Source organism: Perca flavescens, chromosome 4 (genome assembly GCF_004354835.1).
Source record: "Perca flavescens isolate YP-PL-M2 chromosome 4, PFLA_1.0, whole genome shotgun sequence".
Classification (NCBI taxonomy): Eukaryota; Metazoa; Chordata; class Actinopteri; order Perciformes; family Percidae; genus Perca; species Perca flavescens.
Window position 1 is genome coordinate 29,109,534 of NC_041334.1, and position 17,618 is coordinate 29,127,151.

Consider the following 17,618-nt stretch of genomic DNA (forward strand, 5'->3'; position numbering starts at 1 on the left):
CGATTTTGATTTATTGCGATTCTAGAAGTATTGTGATTCGACAGTATTAAGTATTGCAATTTTCTTTTCCTTCTTTAACAAAAAAAATTGAATAATACACTTCTAGAGACAATATATCATGAGACCTTTTTAAATTGTTTGCACATCACATGTCATCACATGTGACATCACATGTCATCACATGTGACATCACATGTCAGTCAGTCTGACATTTATTTCATGTTTAAAGAAGAACACAACATGGATTTTCTGCATTTTCTTCTTTCGCTCTGTTTTGCTGGAAATGGATATGATGTAGTCGCCATCGGCCATACCGTATAAACAAATATGTAGGTGAATCATTGGTAAAAAGGAAAAGAATCAATATTAAAAATCGTCGCAAAACAAAATCACAATACATGCAATTTTTGATTTTTTCCCCCCCACCCCTAATAAATATATGATATGATATACCACTATGTTGCATATTGTTGATGTTGCATATGATGAAATGTGCTCTATAAATAAAGCTGCCTTGCCTCTTGGCACAGTATAGTGTTCTTCAATCACATTTGGAGTTGGGGGTATTTAGGCAGTGAGGTATTTTAGGCCTGAACCTCTTACTCACCCCAGTGGTTTCTCCAGTCGACTGGCTGGTGATCCCACAATCTCCCCAAGAGTACAGAACGTCTGACCCAAAAAGTCCTGGATGGAAAGAAGGAGTAGTCAGACACAGACTAAAAACTATACTACCCCTGGAACTGAGAAAGTACAGAATTTGTTTCTGCCAAAGAAGCTTGCTTGCTTCAATTTACAGGTCAGAGTTTCCAATTTAGCCTCTGCATCCACATGTTTAACCAAAATAAATGGTGTTTTATGTACAACAGCTTTGGTTAAAAAAACATTGGATAAGTCAATAATTGTAGTGGTGTCAGGTGAACCAATTTTATTTAATGCTTGCAGACAACAAACTGCAACGCTTCGATGCTCGCCCTCAGCTGCAAAACAAAAATAATGCTCTCTTTTTGCTAAACAATGGTCAACAATGCAACATATCCAGTTTTGGTAACAAATGTAAAGTTTGTTGAACTGAAATCAGAGTTGTCAATGTATGCATGGTAGGCATGGTTTGATGCAGTGGTTCCCAAGGTGCCTGGATTTTCCCTTAGACAACGCCTATGTCACTAGATTTAATCCAAGGAGATTCTTGCTGTGAGGAGACAACACCTGTGTATATTCTGTGTATTTTATTTCACAAAATTAAAAATAACATAGCTTAATTATTAATAGCTTAATTATAATTACAACTTGCCCCCCCCCCCCCAATGTAGCACAAGTAGACATTATATTTCACAATTATTGTATCCCGTCAGATAGTTTATAGATTTTGCACTTGAAGGCAGCTTCGTTGCGGGAAACAGTCAGCTGTTTCAGAAAGTCCTGGTCGGTTAACTGCTTGTGTTTTCATGTTTTCATTTTTTGTTATGTAAACCCATCTTTATTCAGGTCACTAAAACGATATTCACAGCATAACATACCTATTACCTATTCCAACAGGAGGGAAGCAATATTCAAAGGGGAACACACTTCAACTAAAGACCAGCATCAATAGCAGTGATGAACTGTCAGTTTCTAATAATTTTATTTTGTCATTTCAGAATTTGACAATCAACATATAAACAAACCGTTTTGGAGCTAATATACCCTTCAAACCTGCCTATTCAGATTGTGTTGGAATGTGTAGGGTTAAATGAATTGTCGACTAGGATTTTGCTACTTCTGCAGTTGCTAGGACAATGTTATGCTTTCAGCTCTGTGACTGGTGGTCCAGCTTTAAATTTACAGAGGGCCGAGCAATCATTTTGTTATCGCAAACTTTATGACAAGTTCCGCCCGCTGTGGCGACAGAAATCCCAGACTAGCACCATCTATACACCCATAAGCACCGCCGATAAACTAGCTAGCTAGCTAGCATTGTTGGAAGCCGGGAGTAACGTTAGGACCGCAGCTATGAGGAGGACATCCTAGCAAATTTTTTATCCATGCTTTTTCAAGATTAAGTTTTAATGAAACGATGGAGTTCATCGGCAAAGAAAGGCATTGAGAGGTATTTCAAATCCAGCGATTACACATGAACTTCGTTTTCAAGTCATCGCTATCATAATTGGTCAGTTATTTAAAATTGAATAGGCTGCCAACTGATTTTGTACTGGCCGCCGCTTCCAGTCTTTTCTATATGTTATGTTTCTTTGACTTTGGGGACACTGTCATCATGCAGAATTACATTTAACATTCTGCACATTTACTGTAATTCTGCATAATGATGCTTTTTTCAAATAAACTGTAATTTACTGAATTTAATAGGCAGCTGTGCTGATCAAATAATATTATTTATTAAAAAAATTGCTCGTTTGTGGTGGTGGGTTCCAAAATACCGTGATCGCTGTTCACTGTCCATGGTTCTGAAGTGTGTGTCGCTTTGTGTGGTAGGATGGGTTGGCTGTCATGCGTTTTACACCCCAACTAGCAGTCACCATATTCCGCTGAGTGCAAACACAGCTTGTGTGATGATGAAATCATTTGTAAGGAGGATTTGCGTTTTTTGCTTAAGAAATCAGCTGTTCTTTGTTTTGGTGATGACGTTCGCTCTCTCCGTGCTGCTTGCTTGTTGCATTGCTAAGGCTGGACTATCATTTTTATTTAGTTTCAGAGCTGGAATTGTCATAAATCATTTTTGCAGTAGTATAGGAGAGGACACAATAAGCTAGGCTGGTAGTTTGCTTGTTTTTCCCTGATGAGGGAAAAGGGGTCAGAGGGCCAAGGTTTAAGAGCCAGGGTTCGCTACTAAAAAGACAAAGATGCATGTTGTAGTGCCTCTACTCACTACTAGGATGTGGGAAATGGTTCTTTGAAATAAAGCACAGAGTGGACGTTGCGGCACACCTGTTGGGAACCACTGGATTAATGCATTGTGGAGGATAATGGACAAAGGGAGATGATGGAGGGATTCACAGCACCATGAACAATGACAACAAACGTTACATTATTTAAATTTAAATTTAAAAATGATTAAAGTTGAGTCAGAGTGACATAGTTTTAATCATGTCTCCAACTGGACACAGTCTCTCTGTATCACCCAGCATTGGTCTGGTACATTAGACTCCCAAAGACAGATTCAAAATCATACTGTTTCGTTTCAACACACTCTTTTTTTAAACTAATATCGGCATGGATTTGGGAAAATATTTGGCCTTAACAGACAGGTGCAAACTAAATAATTCAACCTCATGCTGTAGTGTGTTTATTTCAGTGAGTCTCTGATCTGTTATGCCCACTGATTCCACTGAGGATTAGAAGGAAGAGCCTGGGAAATCTCCCCATCTTTATCATGTTACAAAAACATGGTACAAAAGCTTACGACGATTTTCATATTGTGGCCATTGTGGAGCCCTTTGAGACTGCAACAATGGTTAAGAGCTGCACAGATGGGTTGGCTTGGCTCTCAGTTTTTGTTTTGATCAGTGACATCATTCTTCCTCCTGAGAAAAGGATCATTATTGTGAGACAGCAGCCATGCAGTGTCAGAAGTGAGAGAGATGCTGGGACCTACGTTGAGTTCTGCAGGCTTCCAGAAAGGTTGGGCAGCAGCAGCAACAACATTAATGAAAACAATGACAACAGCAATAACAACATCATCACAACACTATACCAAATACCTAGCACTCCTAGCATTGCTCAAGATGGCGAAGTACGAATGTAAAGACAACATGCTGTGCCAAAACTAAAACCCAAAGCACACAGGTAGAATTGAAGCTAGTGATGAAAACAAGCAAACCCAGTCATCCAAATACGTCAAATAATCATCCAAACAGATTATTTTAAAGTTTTGTCAATGCTTTCTGTCATCATAGTTTCCAGCTTTATGGATAAAAACCAAGTTATCTTTTTCTAGTTAAACAAAAATGATCATGTAATGTAATATATTGCTTAAAATGGAAACTAACAAAGCATTGCATAATCCAAGCTTTTCTACATGACAGTATAGCAAGTTATTACACAATGCCGGCAGAATACTACTAAAACAAATACAAAAATTAGATAACCCTTAGTCATAGATCTATAGAAATATAATTAGCATATTCATAGCACAATTACAGCATGGATAACCCCTGTTTAAGTCTAAAAACAGAGACAAATAAAATAAAGAGAAACAAAACATTTGTATTTGGATACTTCTACTGAGAGATCAGGCAATAATACAAATAATAATAAAATAAAAAGGGTTTGCTCTATTCCATCAAGACGGTACCATGCAGCAGTCAACAGAAAAACATCACCAATAGACCACTGATAAAAATACTTTGGCCAGTCTCAAATCACTTTGAACACCATATTCCATTAAGCACTATTTACTTTTTTTCATTTTCACAGCCATTCAAGCCAATAATTCAGATTTTACTCAAGACTGGCCTCCATTTATCCGTGGTTCAAGGTCACAATACGTGCACTCACATGTTTGGATAGGTCTGGGCTTTTGGAGTCAACATCATACCTGAAGGGAAACAAAATAAAAACAGCAAAGCCATTTTACTTCAAAAACTGTAGAGGAGACTCTTATCGAAATGGGGACATTTTGATTAATATGCTCATAAAGGCAAGCTTTTAAACAAACGCTGGTGATCTGTCATCACTAGGAGCAGAAAAGAAATACTCTTACCACTCTTATCTCATTTTGTTTGTAGGTTTAAGGACATAGTGTGTCTCAAACGTCTAGGGAAAGGGTATGATGGCAATTGAGGAAGGGTATGAATTTAAATTAAAAGTAACCGAGGAAAAAAGGATAACAGGACAAAAGAAAATAATACAAAATTTTAATTTGCTAAATTGAAAATGACAGTATGTACAAAAGTGGGTGCACTCATGAGAGATCAAAAACAGTCAACACAATTCACATCACACGCTAAAAACAAGCCAAGATAAAAATGAGGACAGGATCTTAGTATCTTTTCAGATGTTACTATATGTGGGCAGAATAATTGGGTAAGGGTTCAACAAGACCTTTTTTTTCCTCTTCCATAATAATGAGTGGTGGACCTGGTCCGATTTGCATGTGAATATAAAGCTTTGAAAGTGAAGGAAGTGGACCATATGTGATGTACCAAGATTAAACACTCAATGAAACGATAGATCCTTTTTGCCTGGAGATTATTCAGGCTGCACACACTATTATGAGTTTCTCTTACTATTAATTTAAATAAAAGATCAAGTGCTATACTTCAGAGTTGCCAAATTGCATCTAGTTTTATATTTTGTGGTGGCTTAGCTGTAGAGGATATAAAGGCACGTTGTGCTAATGGTCACCATATTCAGGTGCTGGTGGTTTATGTGATTTCAAATTAAGATTATTTGTATCCATGAAAAAGCTTAACCCCAGCAAGTGCTGAGGCAGCGTTCTTTGTGTGTCCAGCCTGTAAAGAGCTGGCAGTTAACCTTTCATGCTGGCCAACAACACGCTACATACAGTTTGCAAGAATGATGACCACTTGTGTCAGAAACAGATGTATTTGTACTGAGAAATCATAAATGAAAATCACATGTCACAAAACAAATCATGAGGTCAATTGACTGTTTCGCTAAACCACTCAATTCTCACACAGCACATTCGCAGGTTACAGCAATAACTTTGGCAGATTTGGTAAATTCTTTACATTTTTTAAAATATTGGTCTTTGATTTCACACAAAAGTGAAAAGCAGGCTCCTCATTTCTGGATTTTGTTGGTTAAAATGACTGCCAGTATCCTATTTTATCAGCTGTAAGTAGCTAACGTAAGCTTCTGCTAATACTAAAGCACCATGAGTTGAAGGAAAACTCCATCTTCAGCTGACTTTTTAATGTTTCCTGCTGACATGTGTTAAAATGCGAACCTTCATAAAAAGGCTCTCTTGAATATGCAATTGATGGCTACATACGTGATATCAGATTGAAAGACTGAGGCTAAACTACGTGTCCCAGGCAAAATGTCACATCGTTATGTAGAGAAATTCAAAGCTTGACAGTTACTAGGGATTCTAATTTAGATTTTCTTTTTCTGACAAACCCTTGTTAACCAATCATTAACCGTTAACAGGGGCAAAGTGAGGCTTCAGGGGCTCTAGCACTGAATGTTTTAGGTTTTTAAAATATCTTCAACTGTTTTAGGATACTACTACTACTACTACTACTACTACTACAACTACTACTACTACGAATATGCTATTCCCTAAATAAATCTAATATAATTGAGTAAATGTCCTTGTGTTGGCCTAATATTCAATTCAAAGTGTTGAGGACCACATTATCTTGGCATTGTTGGGGATTTGAAGTTAGAGCAGCCTAAATTAGTATGGCATTTTCATTCAAATGAAGCAGATTTGTCAGTTTACACCAAATTCCTATCTAATCTATCTATCTTACTTATGATTTGGGCTGAGCTCTGAATATTTATAACGTCTGGCCCCGCCCCTTACCGTTAACCGGCAAGCAGGCAACTGAGTTCCAGTACGCTTTTAGCATCCTTGGACAGCTGTGGACTTGTACCAGTCGCACAGCCACAATGTGCAGCCACTTTGGCAGTAAAAATGGAACCGCTTGCATGCAACGTATGTCCGAGCCTGTTTCCACCGCGTCGATTCTAGTAGTTTAGCTGCGAGGTTGTCAGCTGTGAGTCTGACTAACGTACATGCTCAAAAACGCAACTTGCTACTAGCAAGCTAACTATCAGTTAAGAAATAGATTGTATAGCCCCTTTTTCTTTAATCAGCTTTTTTAAAATTACTTTAAAAAGTAATTTTACTTTAGTTAAAACAATTTTTAATGATATTGTTTTTAACTGTTTAACTGATAGTATAATTGGTCAAAATTCTTGTTATTGGTTAATGGTTAAACGGTAATAATTAACATACCTACTAGTTAGGGTTGCTAATCTGATTGGGCAATCGTTTTGGGGGGCGGTGAGAGCAGCAGAGAAGATACAATGTTGATACGACTTCAAAGGAAATCACTCACAAGTCAAAGCGAAGGTTCTGCTTCTCCTCAAAAAAGTAGTCCAAGATGTACTTTCGAACAAAGTCTGGGTTTAGTGTGTTGTCTATCACCTCCGTTCTGCCAAACTGTGGAAGGAGAAAGACAAATGGAGGTGAGGAGAGAAAATGATGAAAGGAGAAGCAAGACAACAGAACACTTTTAATAAACAAATACTGTTAGTGCTGTTGTCACCTTGCACTTTTTTTCCGCTCTTTTCTTCTCTTTCTCAGACGCATATACGCATACATTTACAGAGGCCTGATTAATGGAGGTGATTTCACACGCTGCTGCTGTGCAGAGGAAGCCAGGGGTGTGTTTCTTGGTTCCTTGATCCTCACTCCTCTCCCACATTAATTATAGCAGGATAACTCACGCATTAACCACACAGAGAGGAAGAGATAAAGGAAGAGGTGAGGAAATGTGTAGAGCGAGACAGAGAGGGTAAAAAAAATGGCTAAAGATGTATAAAGAAAAGGGGGCAGGAGTGGGAGGTTTGTACAAAAAAGAAGGGGGAGTAGTGGGAGTGGGAAAAGAGTGGGAGAGAGGGGGAGAAAGCTAGTGATTAAGGCCTCCTAATTAGTTGGATTCTCACTCGCAAAGTGCTGAATGCAGGGAAATATGCCAGAGAAAAGGCATCAATATGCTTTTGCAATTCTTATTCATGGTCACTACTCACAATTTTGAATGGCTTATTTTAAGATGTTTTCCCTGGATTAAATTGTTGGCCCTTGTGCAAAAAGTTCTTCTTTGGCTGCTATTACACCTCCTGCCCCTGTGGCTTTGTGCATGTACTCTGTCCTCTTGTAGTTCCCATCAAGTGTAGTGCACACAGAGACCAACAAATAGCCCCAAATATATAAGGTATTCAGTGTGTCAATCATTTAGGAATATGAACCATCTGAGCACAACATAAACCAAAATTATAAGGTCTTGATTTTGACATAGAGCCACCAGACATTATTGACATTACGTACAACCAATTGACACACAAAGAAATTGAGGCTTTTTGGGGCAGTTGCTTTTTTTTTTTACCAGGTTTGTAATTCATCTTTCATTGCTCACAAAAACATAATTTCCAGGTTAAATATAACTGCATGTGTTGAGGGAACTTCTTTAACATTCAGTTACATTTTTATTTCACAAAGGAAAAGAACAAACTCATGAGTCCAGTGACTCTTACTGATCACTGTTACATTTTCGTCATTTATCATAATATTCTCAATAAATTAATCTTTATCTTTATCCTTTATTCATTTTGTTACAACTGCTGGAGCAGTGATTCAGGCACCAGATGGAATCAGAGTATTGCTGTTTTATGTGTCTTGCCTGCAGCGTACAATAACATTGTAAAAATCCGACATCATACAACTACACTACAACAACTGTGTTCGAGCCAAACCTGCCCTGTTTTATTGGAACACCGCCAAACTCTACAATTTCAATCAATGACAAGGAAGCCACTTGCAAGTAGGAATCGATCTTGTTTTTCTATCATGTGGACAGCAGGTACTGTAGGTGGATGTGTGAGTTAACTTTGTCTTTTCGATCAATACAGTAAAAACACCTAATGCAATACAATGTGGGTAATTAGGACACTACAACTGCTACAAAACCAGACACCTCTATATTGTTACAAAATGTTGAACACCTCTTTGATCTCTGTTTTTTAAGGTTATATTTTTCACTTACTGACTGAACATCTAAATTTAACCAGCAAGCGAGAAAAGTAGAGAAAAGGACGCTGATATTGTGAGCCACCCATGCTTTCCAAGAGAGCCCCAGGTGTTGATGAGGCTGTGAGCCCATGTCAGTAAAGAGGCGGGTGATGGCGAAGATGAGCTCCGTAATGTGATTTCCCTGCTGAGTGGAAGAGACAATACCGTGGCACAGAGTTCATTAGATACTGCTGGGCTGCTGGAGCTGGCTAATGAGAATATCTGGCTTGAAGTCCCTGACCCACACCCTCCACATGTACCACACACACACACACAGATGCAGAGCAGCTGACACATGTAGAGTCTACATATAGACCTGCAGTGTCTGATATTGAAATGTGAACCTGTCTTTAAAACACAGACACAGGAAAAATCAGACACACACATATACACACACTCTGAGTGACGGGTTTAAAATAAAGGCGACAACAGGGTAGTCTAATCCTTCATTATTTTTGTGTGGTTTTTGTTCCAAACCTAACAAAGATTTCATTATCTTCTTCCCTGGAGCACACATGAAACAGCCCTGAGCATTTGTGCCATATGAATGTCCTGTAGTTCTTTAGCCAATATGGATTTTTATTCTCCTCGTATCATGTTCGGCAGACGGTAGCATGGTGCTGATATAATGAGCTTGTTGGAGTCTTGTGTTCTCACAGAGAGAGGTAAATGACGATGGTGTGAATTAGTGTGGACCAACTATGTGTAGTATAGACTGAGCTTTGTTTCTGTTTTGGCCTTCAGTGAAAAACACTGGGGTGTGTTTAAGATTCCCCACGACAGAGTGAGAGAAGCACACAGGATTTTGAAAAGCCCCCCAGGAATGATAGAGAGTTAAGGGTACTTCAGTTGTTGAGGGAGGAGAAAGAGCCAAACAACCAGCTGAAAATCACATCTTCCTCTCCATGAAACGTGGCTTTAAAAATACATCCCAAAGTTTGTTAGCGCTTTAAAGCTATAAGTGTGTAGTTTCTGCCGCCCCCTTGAGGAATTCTAAGTAATGACAACAAATATGTTGGCGTGTCCACATGATACAAGCCTTCCGTGACTGCACTATGCAGGTTGCAGTACACAAAAATACTTTGTCCAAGTGGCGATTTTAGACCCTTTTCAGGGGGGCTCAAGCTCCCCTAAATTTCATCTCAGCCCCGCTAAAAATGATAATATTTTTTTTTATCAATTTTAGTGCTTCAAGTAAGAGTTTGCGAACTTGTCTGTTAGTGACAGAGGGCAAACAATTGCAGGTTCAAAGAAAGAGGTTTAATATCCTGTGTCACGGTCGCCAATACTATGCACCTGTAACCCAGTCAAGGAAAGTTTATTTTTTATTTAGTTATTGTTTACACCTCATTATCATTTCATTTGATTCTGGTAGTCCATAAAGGGACTTTCATAGTTTTTTCATATGTTCAATATTTAGTTTGTCCATTATGCAATCATTACAAAAAAACAAACAAAAAACATGTAAAACCATAAATATTAGAACTTAAACTCTTAGGCCCAATAAAAGCTACGAATGTTTAAACAACCAATGTTGGTGAAAATATTTTTATATCATTCATGTGTTTGTCTGGAGTCAGTAGGAAGCCATGGAAGGATTGTAATGTGGAAGCTTTATTTCTCTTAATACATCCATGGGGTTGTTTTCTGAATTTCCTAAACTTTGAAATGACAAAGCATCGTTATTCACTAAATGATGTGTTTGCACTATACACATAATCACCTTCTTGTTGGCATATGGCAGATGTTTACACAGGTCATTCCCCAACAACAACAACAACAACAATAATAATAATAATAATAATAATAATAATTCACACTATTACAGATGTAGCTCTTTTTAGATCTAAACTCAAAACTTCTTTATTTAGAATGGCTTTTAGTACATAGTAGTGGTGTGACAATTCCCTTTCCTCTTCCTGTTTCTACGTAACCTTTTCTGATTTTACTGTTTTGTATGTTTTTATTCTTTTTATTGGATTTTATGTTGTTTTATTCGTGGTTCTTGATGTAAAGCACTTTGGATACCTGCTGGTTGCTGTAAAGTGCTATAATAATAAATGTTGATTGATTGATTGATAATATTGTGTGTAAAAACAGCTTTTTGTGCTAAAAAATAGTACAAGTTCTGTTACGTAATAGACGTGATGAGTATTGGTGGAGAGGCAACGTCGCACGTGAACGGGATTCCCCTACTGTTCTATCTGTGCTATATCCAGAGATTAACAAGATGTTTCAGGCTGACGAAAACTAACATTGACAGCCTGGTTACGGCTATGCACTGACACTCCCCCACAGACACACATACAACAGAGAGCCTCTTGTAGTATAGCAGCTACCCCAGCTACACACAGGTACTCACACAGTAACTCTCTCAAAGGGCCATAAATGGGTTGAAGTGCACCTGTATATCACTGCAGCAAGGTGAGAAGTTAAACCCCTGGAGCAAAATAAAAGATTTTCAGAGGGTGTTAAGTTACTCTTTAACCATGCTAAAAATTTTTGCGTAACTGACTTACAAGATTACAGTGCTGTGTTTGATTCCAATTTCTTTTGGCATTTTGCCTTTATTTGACAGCCACTAGTGTAGAAGGACAATTATGTTTACATAACTTGTTTGAGGACAGGTCTCTTTGCTGCTCATAGTAGTCCACCGAGGTTGTGTTGGTCAATAATACTTAGCAAAAGAACAGCCCTACCTGGCACCTGGTAAACATCTCCTACTGTACACTCTGTCTGAATACTTAAGTCCATACCAGAGTCATTACTATCAGTAATTTCCTGATACATAAATGAATCACCAAATCTATCGTATTGTACACTATAACGTACACAGTTAATATTTCGTAGAACAGTTATGTTTTTCAACTACCAGCATATTAGTTTGAGACCGTTTTTCTACACTGCGCCTGAGTTACATAACAGTTGTCACACTTCACCGAACATACTGAACTCTGATGGAAAACAGCCTCTGGACCAGGAAAAAAAAATCACCCCTAAAAGTAGTTTCTCACCAAATCTAGAGAGAAGCACTTTACTGCACAGGAGAATGAAAATAGTTATGTGATCTTGCATAGTAATGCAAAAAAATGAGGAGACATTCTTTATCTAATCAAGAAGCTCCATAGAGAGCACCAACTGCATTAACATGACACACGACAAATACTGGAGGAGGTGGAAATCATCATCAAATGTGACCCAAGCCTAACCAGTCCGGTACGCTAGGGGGGTCCTGTCAGAAAAGGTTATTTAAAAGTCCCTAGTGAGTCACCTGTTTGGCTTCGCTTGTTCGGTTTGGGAATGTTACCTGGAGCCGCATCAACACCTACCACCTCTTACCGATATGATTATAGATGTGACAGTTTACAACAAAATCAGCAAACTTGAAAGAATTAAGCATAATTTGAATTGAAAATAAACTCAAGTGAAATGCTTGTCATATTAATTATGTTTTGTGTACTTGATTGGATTAACAGCCTATCTTACAATCATTAGTTGAAAACTTAAACAGTGTATTTTGTGAGAAGTGCGAATGAGAGTTTTATGATGGGAAGATCTTTACATATGCGTACCACTAATGCTTTATGCACATATGCCTAAGCATTTTCGCACACACACAACAGAGTCCTCCACAGTCCCTCAGCTATATTTGAATGAAAGCCCACACAGCCATCTGCTTTGAACAAGTAAACACAGGAGGATCATCTGGCAGTATAAATACATATGAATTCCATTAAATTATGATACATTATACATTATATATTCACAGTGGAACAAGTCTGTAAAAATCTGTGGCCACTTCGATGCATTGACAATTTGCATTGTGGGGTGAGTAAGTAACTACTCTGTTACTGGAACATGTGCATAAATGCACAGAAATATATTTTGACTGTAATACACACACAGAGAGAAATTGGCAGAGATACACAGAACAAAAACAGTAGTCCAGAATTGCAATTATTCATAGATGCACAAAGCATTAACATAAACTTAAAAATCATAACCATGTGTGATTATGAGGAGTTTTTTCCTGTTGGTGACAGTGAGCTGGGTGGGTTGTATGATGCTTCTGCACAGGAGGAGCAGAATGTCTACTTTATCTTGTCCAATGTTTTATTGTCACTGTCTTTTCCTTGATTCTGCCTTTGAAAGCAATCTCAGCTTTTCAAAACATAAGGGTGGCACTGTTTTGTATTTCTGTTATTATCAACTGATCGCATGAAAAGACCTAAACCAACAATGAGTCAGTCAATTCCTCAGTACTTTCTGACTTTAAGTAAATCCTTCAAATATATTGTCTCAATATTCAGTTTAGTTCAGTCATCTAAGCTGACCACTGTAGTTTATAGCAAATTTTACTCAAATAGGAGTGAATTGTGCATTTGTTTGGGACTATTTTCAACCCTGGATTTGTTGTTGAAACGAGTATTTAAGGCAGCAGATAGTGGTTTATTTTTTATTTTGTACCTTGCACGGCAGCTGGATTCTCGCGATAATCGCAGTATCACATATCTACGGTGGCCGACAGGGGCAAACGCACTGCAACTTAATGAAAACACATGCAAATTAAGAAAACATCTTCATAAATTTGACAACACATGCGCAGCATTTAGCAAACGCGCTGCAAATACACACAACACAACCAAATACACAAAACGCGCTGCAAATACAGAAACAATGCAAAAAGAAAAGCACACAATCCCCGAAAACAAATACAACCGAAAACAAATGCTGCATCCAGATTACACAACGGAAGTTCTCCAGGCCTCTAAGGGGAGCGCTAAGTGGAACAGCTTGATTTTCGACCCCACGGGGAGAGAGCACTCTGCCTTTTTATTACCACGAGTTTACAGACACGTCTCTGCTGATTGAGAATCACCTGGGACCTGAGTCAATAAACTAGAGACACACCCACCAAATGAGAGAAAACATATCTCAAACATAGACGTAATATTTACAGTCTATGATCTCAAAGCAGTTGCACACCGTTTCACAACGACCCCGGCTCTCTCTCAATCTCGCTCTCTCTCTCTCTCTCTCTCTCTCTCTCTCTCTCTCTCTCTCTCTCTCTTTCTCACACACTGGTGTGTTTTTTATTTTTTGGACAACAATGGAGCTCTATGGATCAATTAATTGTGGGTTTTGGTCTTTTCATTAGATTTGTGGACAATAAGAACATTTTAGAATATCACACGAAAGGGGGGAGAGAGAGGGGGATGACATGAAGCAAAGGGCCGCAGGTCGGAACGGCCCGAAGGGCGGCGAGGACTGAGCCTCTGTACGTGGGGCGCACGCTCTACCACGTGAGCTACTCAGGCACCCCACATTTCACAGTGTTTACAGACAGATTTCAGTTTCAGTCACTTTACTCATGCGCTATAATTAAATGTTTTTTTTTATTTATTTATTTATTATTATACCAGCAGAACAATGTAATAAATAGATAAATAGACCAGTCAGATAATAAGTAGAGAGAGTGGACAATAATGCTGCTCAGACTGAATAAAGGCGTGTCCAATTAGAGAATATTACCCTGGCCTTTTTTAGAAAAGACAAATACAAGACCTGGACCGTCTTAAGTAGAGCCTCACCCAATACACAAACATACAATTATGACAAACACAGTAAGCACAGCAAGAACTTTATTAGATGTCGTGTGTGTGTGTGTGTGTGTGTGTGTGTGTGTGTGTGTGTGTGTGTGTGTGTGTGTGTGTGTGTGCATACACTCACCTCTCTCCACTGTTTGGTTTCAACACCTTGCGTATAGAGCACGCATACTGTGAAAAGGTACCATATAAAGACAGGAAGAGATGAAATATTGTGAAAGAAAGAGAAAATGAGGGGCAAAAAGAGAGAAAAGGGGAGATACAATCAGAGAAATTCATCAGATTCCAAAATGGGAAATCAATATGAGGAGTTTTAGCAGTACAGTGAACAAACAGACATGGCCAAATCACAGGGCAACATATCCACAAAAACCAGAAGAGAAAAAAGAAAAAACAAAACTTAATTGGAGCAGGACAGAAAGCTTCTTTTTTTTTAGGATTAGAGTACCTGCACGGTGATGACAGAAGAGTACAGACAAACAATCAAAAACAGTCTCTGTGATGTACTCACATGGATCTGACTTGGAGAATGTGTCTTTATCCAGCAGATTTCTGAAAAATGAAGAAAGAGAATGAAAACAATTGTTACTCAGTGACAAGGAACATCTTGTTCATGCTGACATGTTGCTGTCACGGAGATCTGAAGTGGTCAATTTAAGACCTCTTTTTTTGGTAAAATTGCTCAATTCTGTAGACCTTTCATACATCCATACTCTTAATAAAATGCTATTTGAAATAATCTAAAATAACTATTGTCCTTGTAGAATGTTTTTTTTCGGTAACTCTCTGTGGTCATTTTTGTTGCATCACATTTTCTTGTTTATTTTTCAATCATTACTGCTACTACTCACTGCTACTACACAGGAAACAAACAAAACGTTACTCTGTTAAGGTCCCATGGCATGAAAATTTCACTTTATGAGGTTTTTTAACATTAATATGCGCTCCCCCAGCCTGCCTATGGTCCCCCAGTGGCTAGAAATGGTGATAGGTGTAAAGCGAGCCCTGGGTATCCTGCTCTGCCTTTTGAGAAAATGAAAGCTCAGATGGGCCGATCTGGAATCTTCTCCTTATGAGGTCATAAGGAGCAAGGTTATCTCCCTTTTGTCTGCTTTGCCCGCCCAGAGAATTTGGCCCACCCATGAGAGAGAGACATCATGGCTTTCAAACGAGCAAAGTGGCAGTTGGTCAAGGCCACACCCCCACCCTCCACCTTGCCCCCCCTCTCTCCTCCTCAATAGCTTCAGACACAGAAATTGTGGGACTGGCTCTGGTGGCAGAGATAAGAGAGCACTCAAACATGAAACCGCAGCCGTAAAATGTCTGAGCCAATGGTCTTTGTAAGGTGCACCAACACAAATGTTCATTTATACATTCACTGACTACAAAATGAGCTGGCATAAAAGCACAGCAAATTGTTGGGTTTGGTATCTCGTACAATAGCTGCCTGATTACCAGCATGTCTGTGTGTTTACTAAATGCTCATCTTTTTCTGCCCTCCAAACGCCCACCAAGCCTCCCTCTTTGTGATAGCATTCAGAGTGTAACCTCACACTCTTCATATTAAATTCAATCGTTCCTAATTCTTGCGGTGCGGACACAATAAAAAAGGCGGTTCTTAGAACTATTAAATAGTTCGGGTCCGAAAATGTCATGACAGCTAAAGCCAGGAGTTATAATTTCAGTAGGCACCCCAGCACAAATCACATTTTAAATTAATCCTCTGAACCTGAAGCTTGATTAGTGTCTGCAGCATTGATTTACAGCAAAGGTTGGAGACAGAAAATTATAGGCTTGTGTAATGTGAGGAGGAAGTACAAAAAGGTCATTGTCAAGGGTCTCGTTAAAACTGTGTGCTTCTCCGCCCTTCTGTCTTACTCCATCATCCATCCTCTTTCACCTAATCTGTGTCTCCCAAATGTTTCTTTTTTCTATATGCTTATATGTGCTCCATGAAATAAGTGAAGGGGCAAGACAGGACAATTAGCTTAACCATATTACCCACAGATCTGTATATAGCATAAGTTCACATGGATAGAGGAATATCATCTATATATTTTGTGATTTATTTAAGTTATTTTTGAAAATGTGTACATTAATCTCTACTACCGTGCAGATTCCTAATGTAATGTTTTTTTCTTTTTCAGAAGGGGGATCAACCAATCAGCTTGCTTGATGCATCCACTCCACATATTGTTAAGATTTTGGAGGTGTGCACATTGGCTTCTCTGCGAGCCTCTGCAACTAACAATGACCCATAAAATCTTTCTCTGTGTAGACCATCAATTAAATTTACGTGTATCTTTGAAGATGTTAGACAGTTTGATTTTTTAACTCTCCTAACAATGTTATTGATAAGCTATCAAAGTACAGTACAGGCCAAAAGTTTGGACACACCTTCTCATTCAATGCGTTTCCTTTTTATCTTCGTGACTATTTACATTGTAGATTCTCACTGAAGGCATCAAAACTATGAATGAACACATATGTTATGTACTTAACAAAAACGTGTGAAATAACTGAAAATATGTCTTATATTTTAGATTCCTCAAAGTAGCCACTCTTTGCTTTTTTTATTAATAAGGAAACAAATTCCACTAATTAACCCTGACAAAGCACACCTGTGAAGGTAAAACCATTTCAGGTGACTACCTCATGAAGCTCATTGAGAGAACACCAAGGGTTTGCAGAGTTATCAAAAAAAGCAAAGGGTGGCTACTTTGAAGAATCTAAAATATAAGACATGTTTTCAGTTATTTCACACTTTTTTGTTAAGTACATAATTCCATATGTGTTCATTCATAGTTTTGATGCCTTCAGTGAGAATCTACAATGTAAATAGTCATGAAAATAAAGAAACACATTGAATGAGAAGGTGTGTCCAAACTTTTGGCCTGTACTGTATGTGTTACTCTGAGTAAATACCCCACTTGGCAAATGAAGGTGTTCTTTGGAGTCAAGGGTTATATAGACAAACTTAATAAAGGTTAAAAAGATATTGTGGATTTCCAGCACGTCCTCACCCAGAAAACAAGCAGCTCATAAGGACCGACAATTACGTTTATTGTTAGGGAGCAACCTCTCGTGGCTCTAGTAATTATCGCAAGAGCAGACAAGGAAGTGAGGTGACAAAGTATAAGAGAGCCAAATTCTGCATAATGGGGCAGTTTTACGGACCCTAGACTGTGACGCAATGACATCCATGAAGTCACGTTATGTCCTTATTTTACGTGACTCATTTTAAGCCAATCCCT

General features: G+C 38.4%; 1 protein-coding gene across 1 annotated transcript in view; it reads right to left on the minus strand.

Annotated features, from left to right (window-relative positions):
* cpne5b (copine Vb) overlaps positions 1-17,618 on the minus strand; it is a 136,358-nt gene that overhangs the window by 94,374 nt on the left and 24,366 nt on the right. The window contains exons 2-6 of the mRNA XM_028576783.1: positions 14,876-14,916; positions 14,489-14,535; positions 7,026-7,129; positions 4,492-4,531; positions 608-684 (exon numbers count right to left, since the gene is read on the minus strand). Coding sequence (XP_028432584.1) covers positions 608-684; positions 4,492-4,531; positions 7,026-7,129; positions 14,489-14,535; positions 14,876-14,916 — 309 coding nt within the window. The remainder of the gene's footprint in view (positions 1-607; positions 685-4,491; positions 4,532-7,025; positions 7,130-14,488; positions 14,536-14,875; positions 14,917-17,618) is intronic.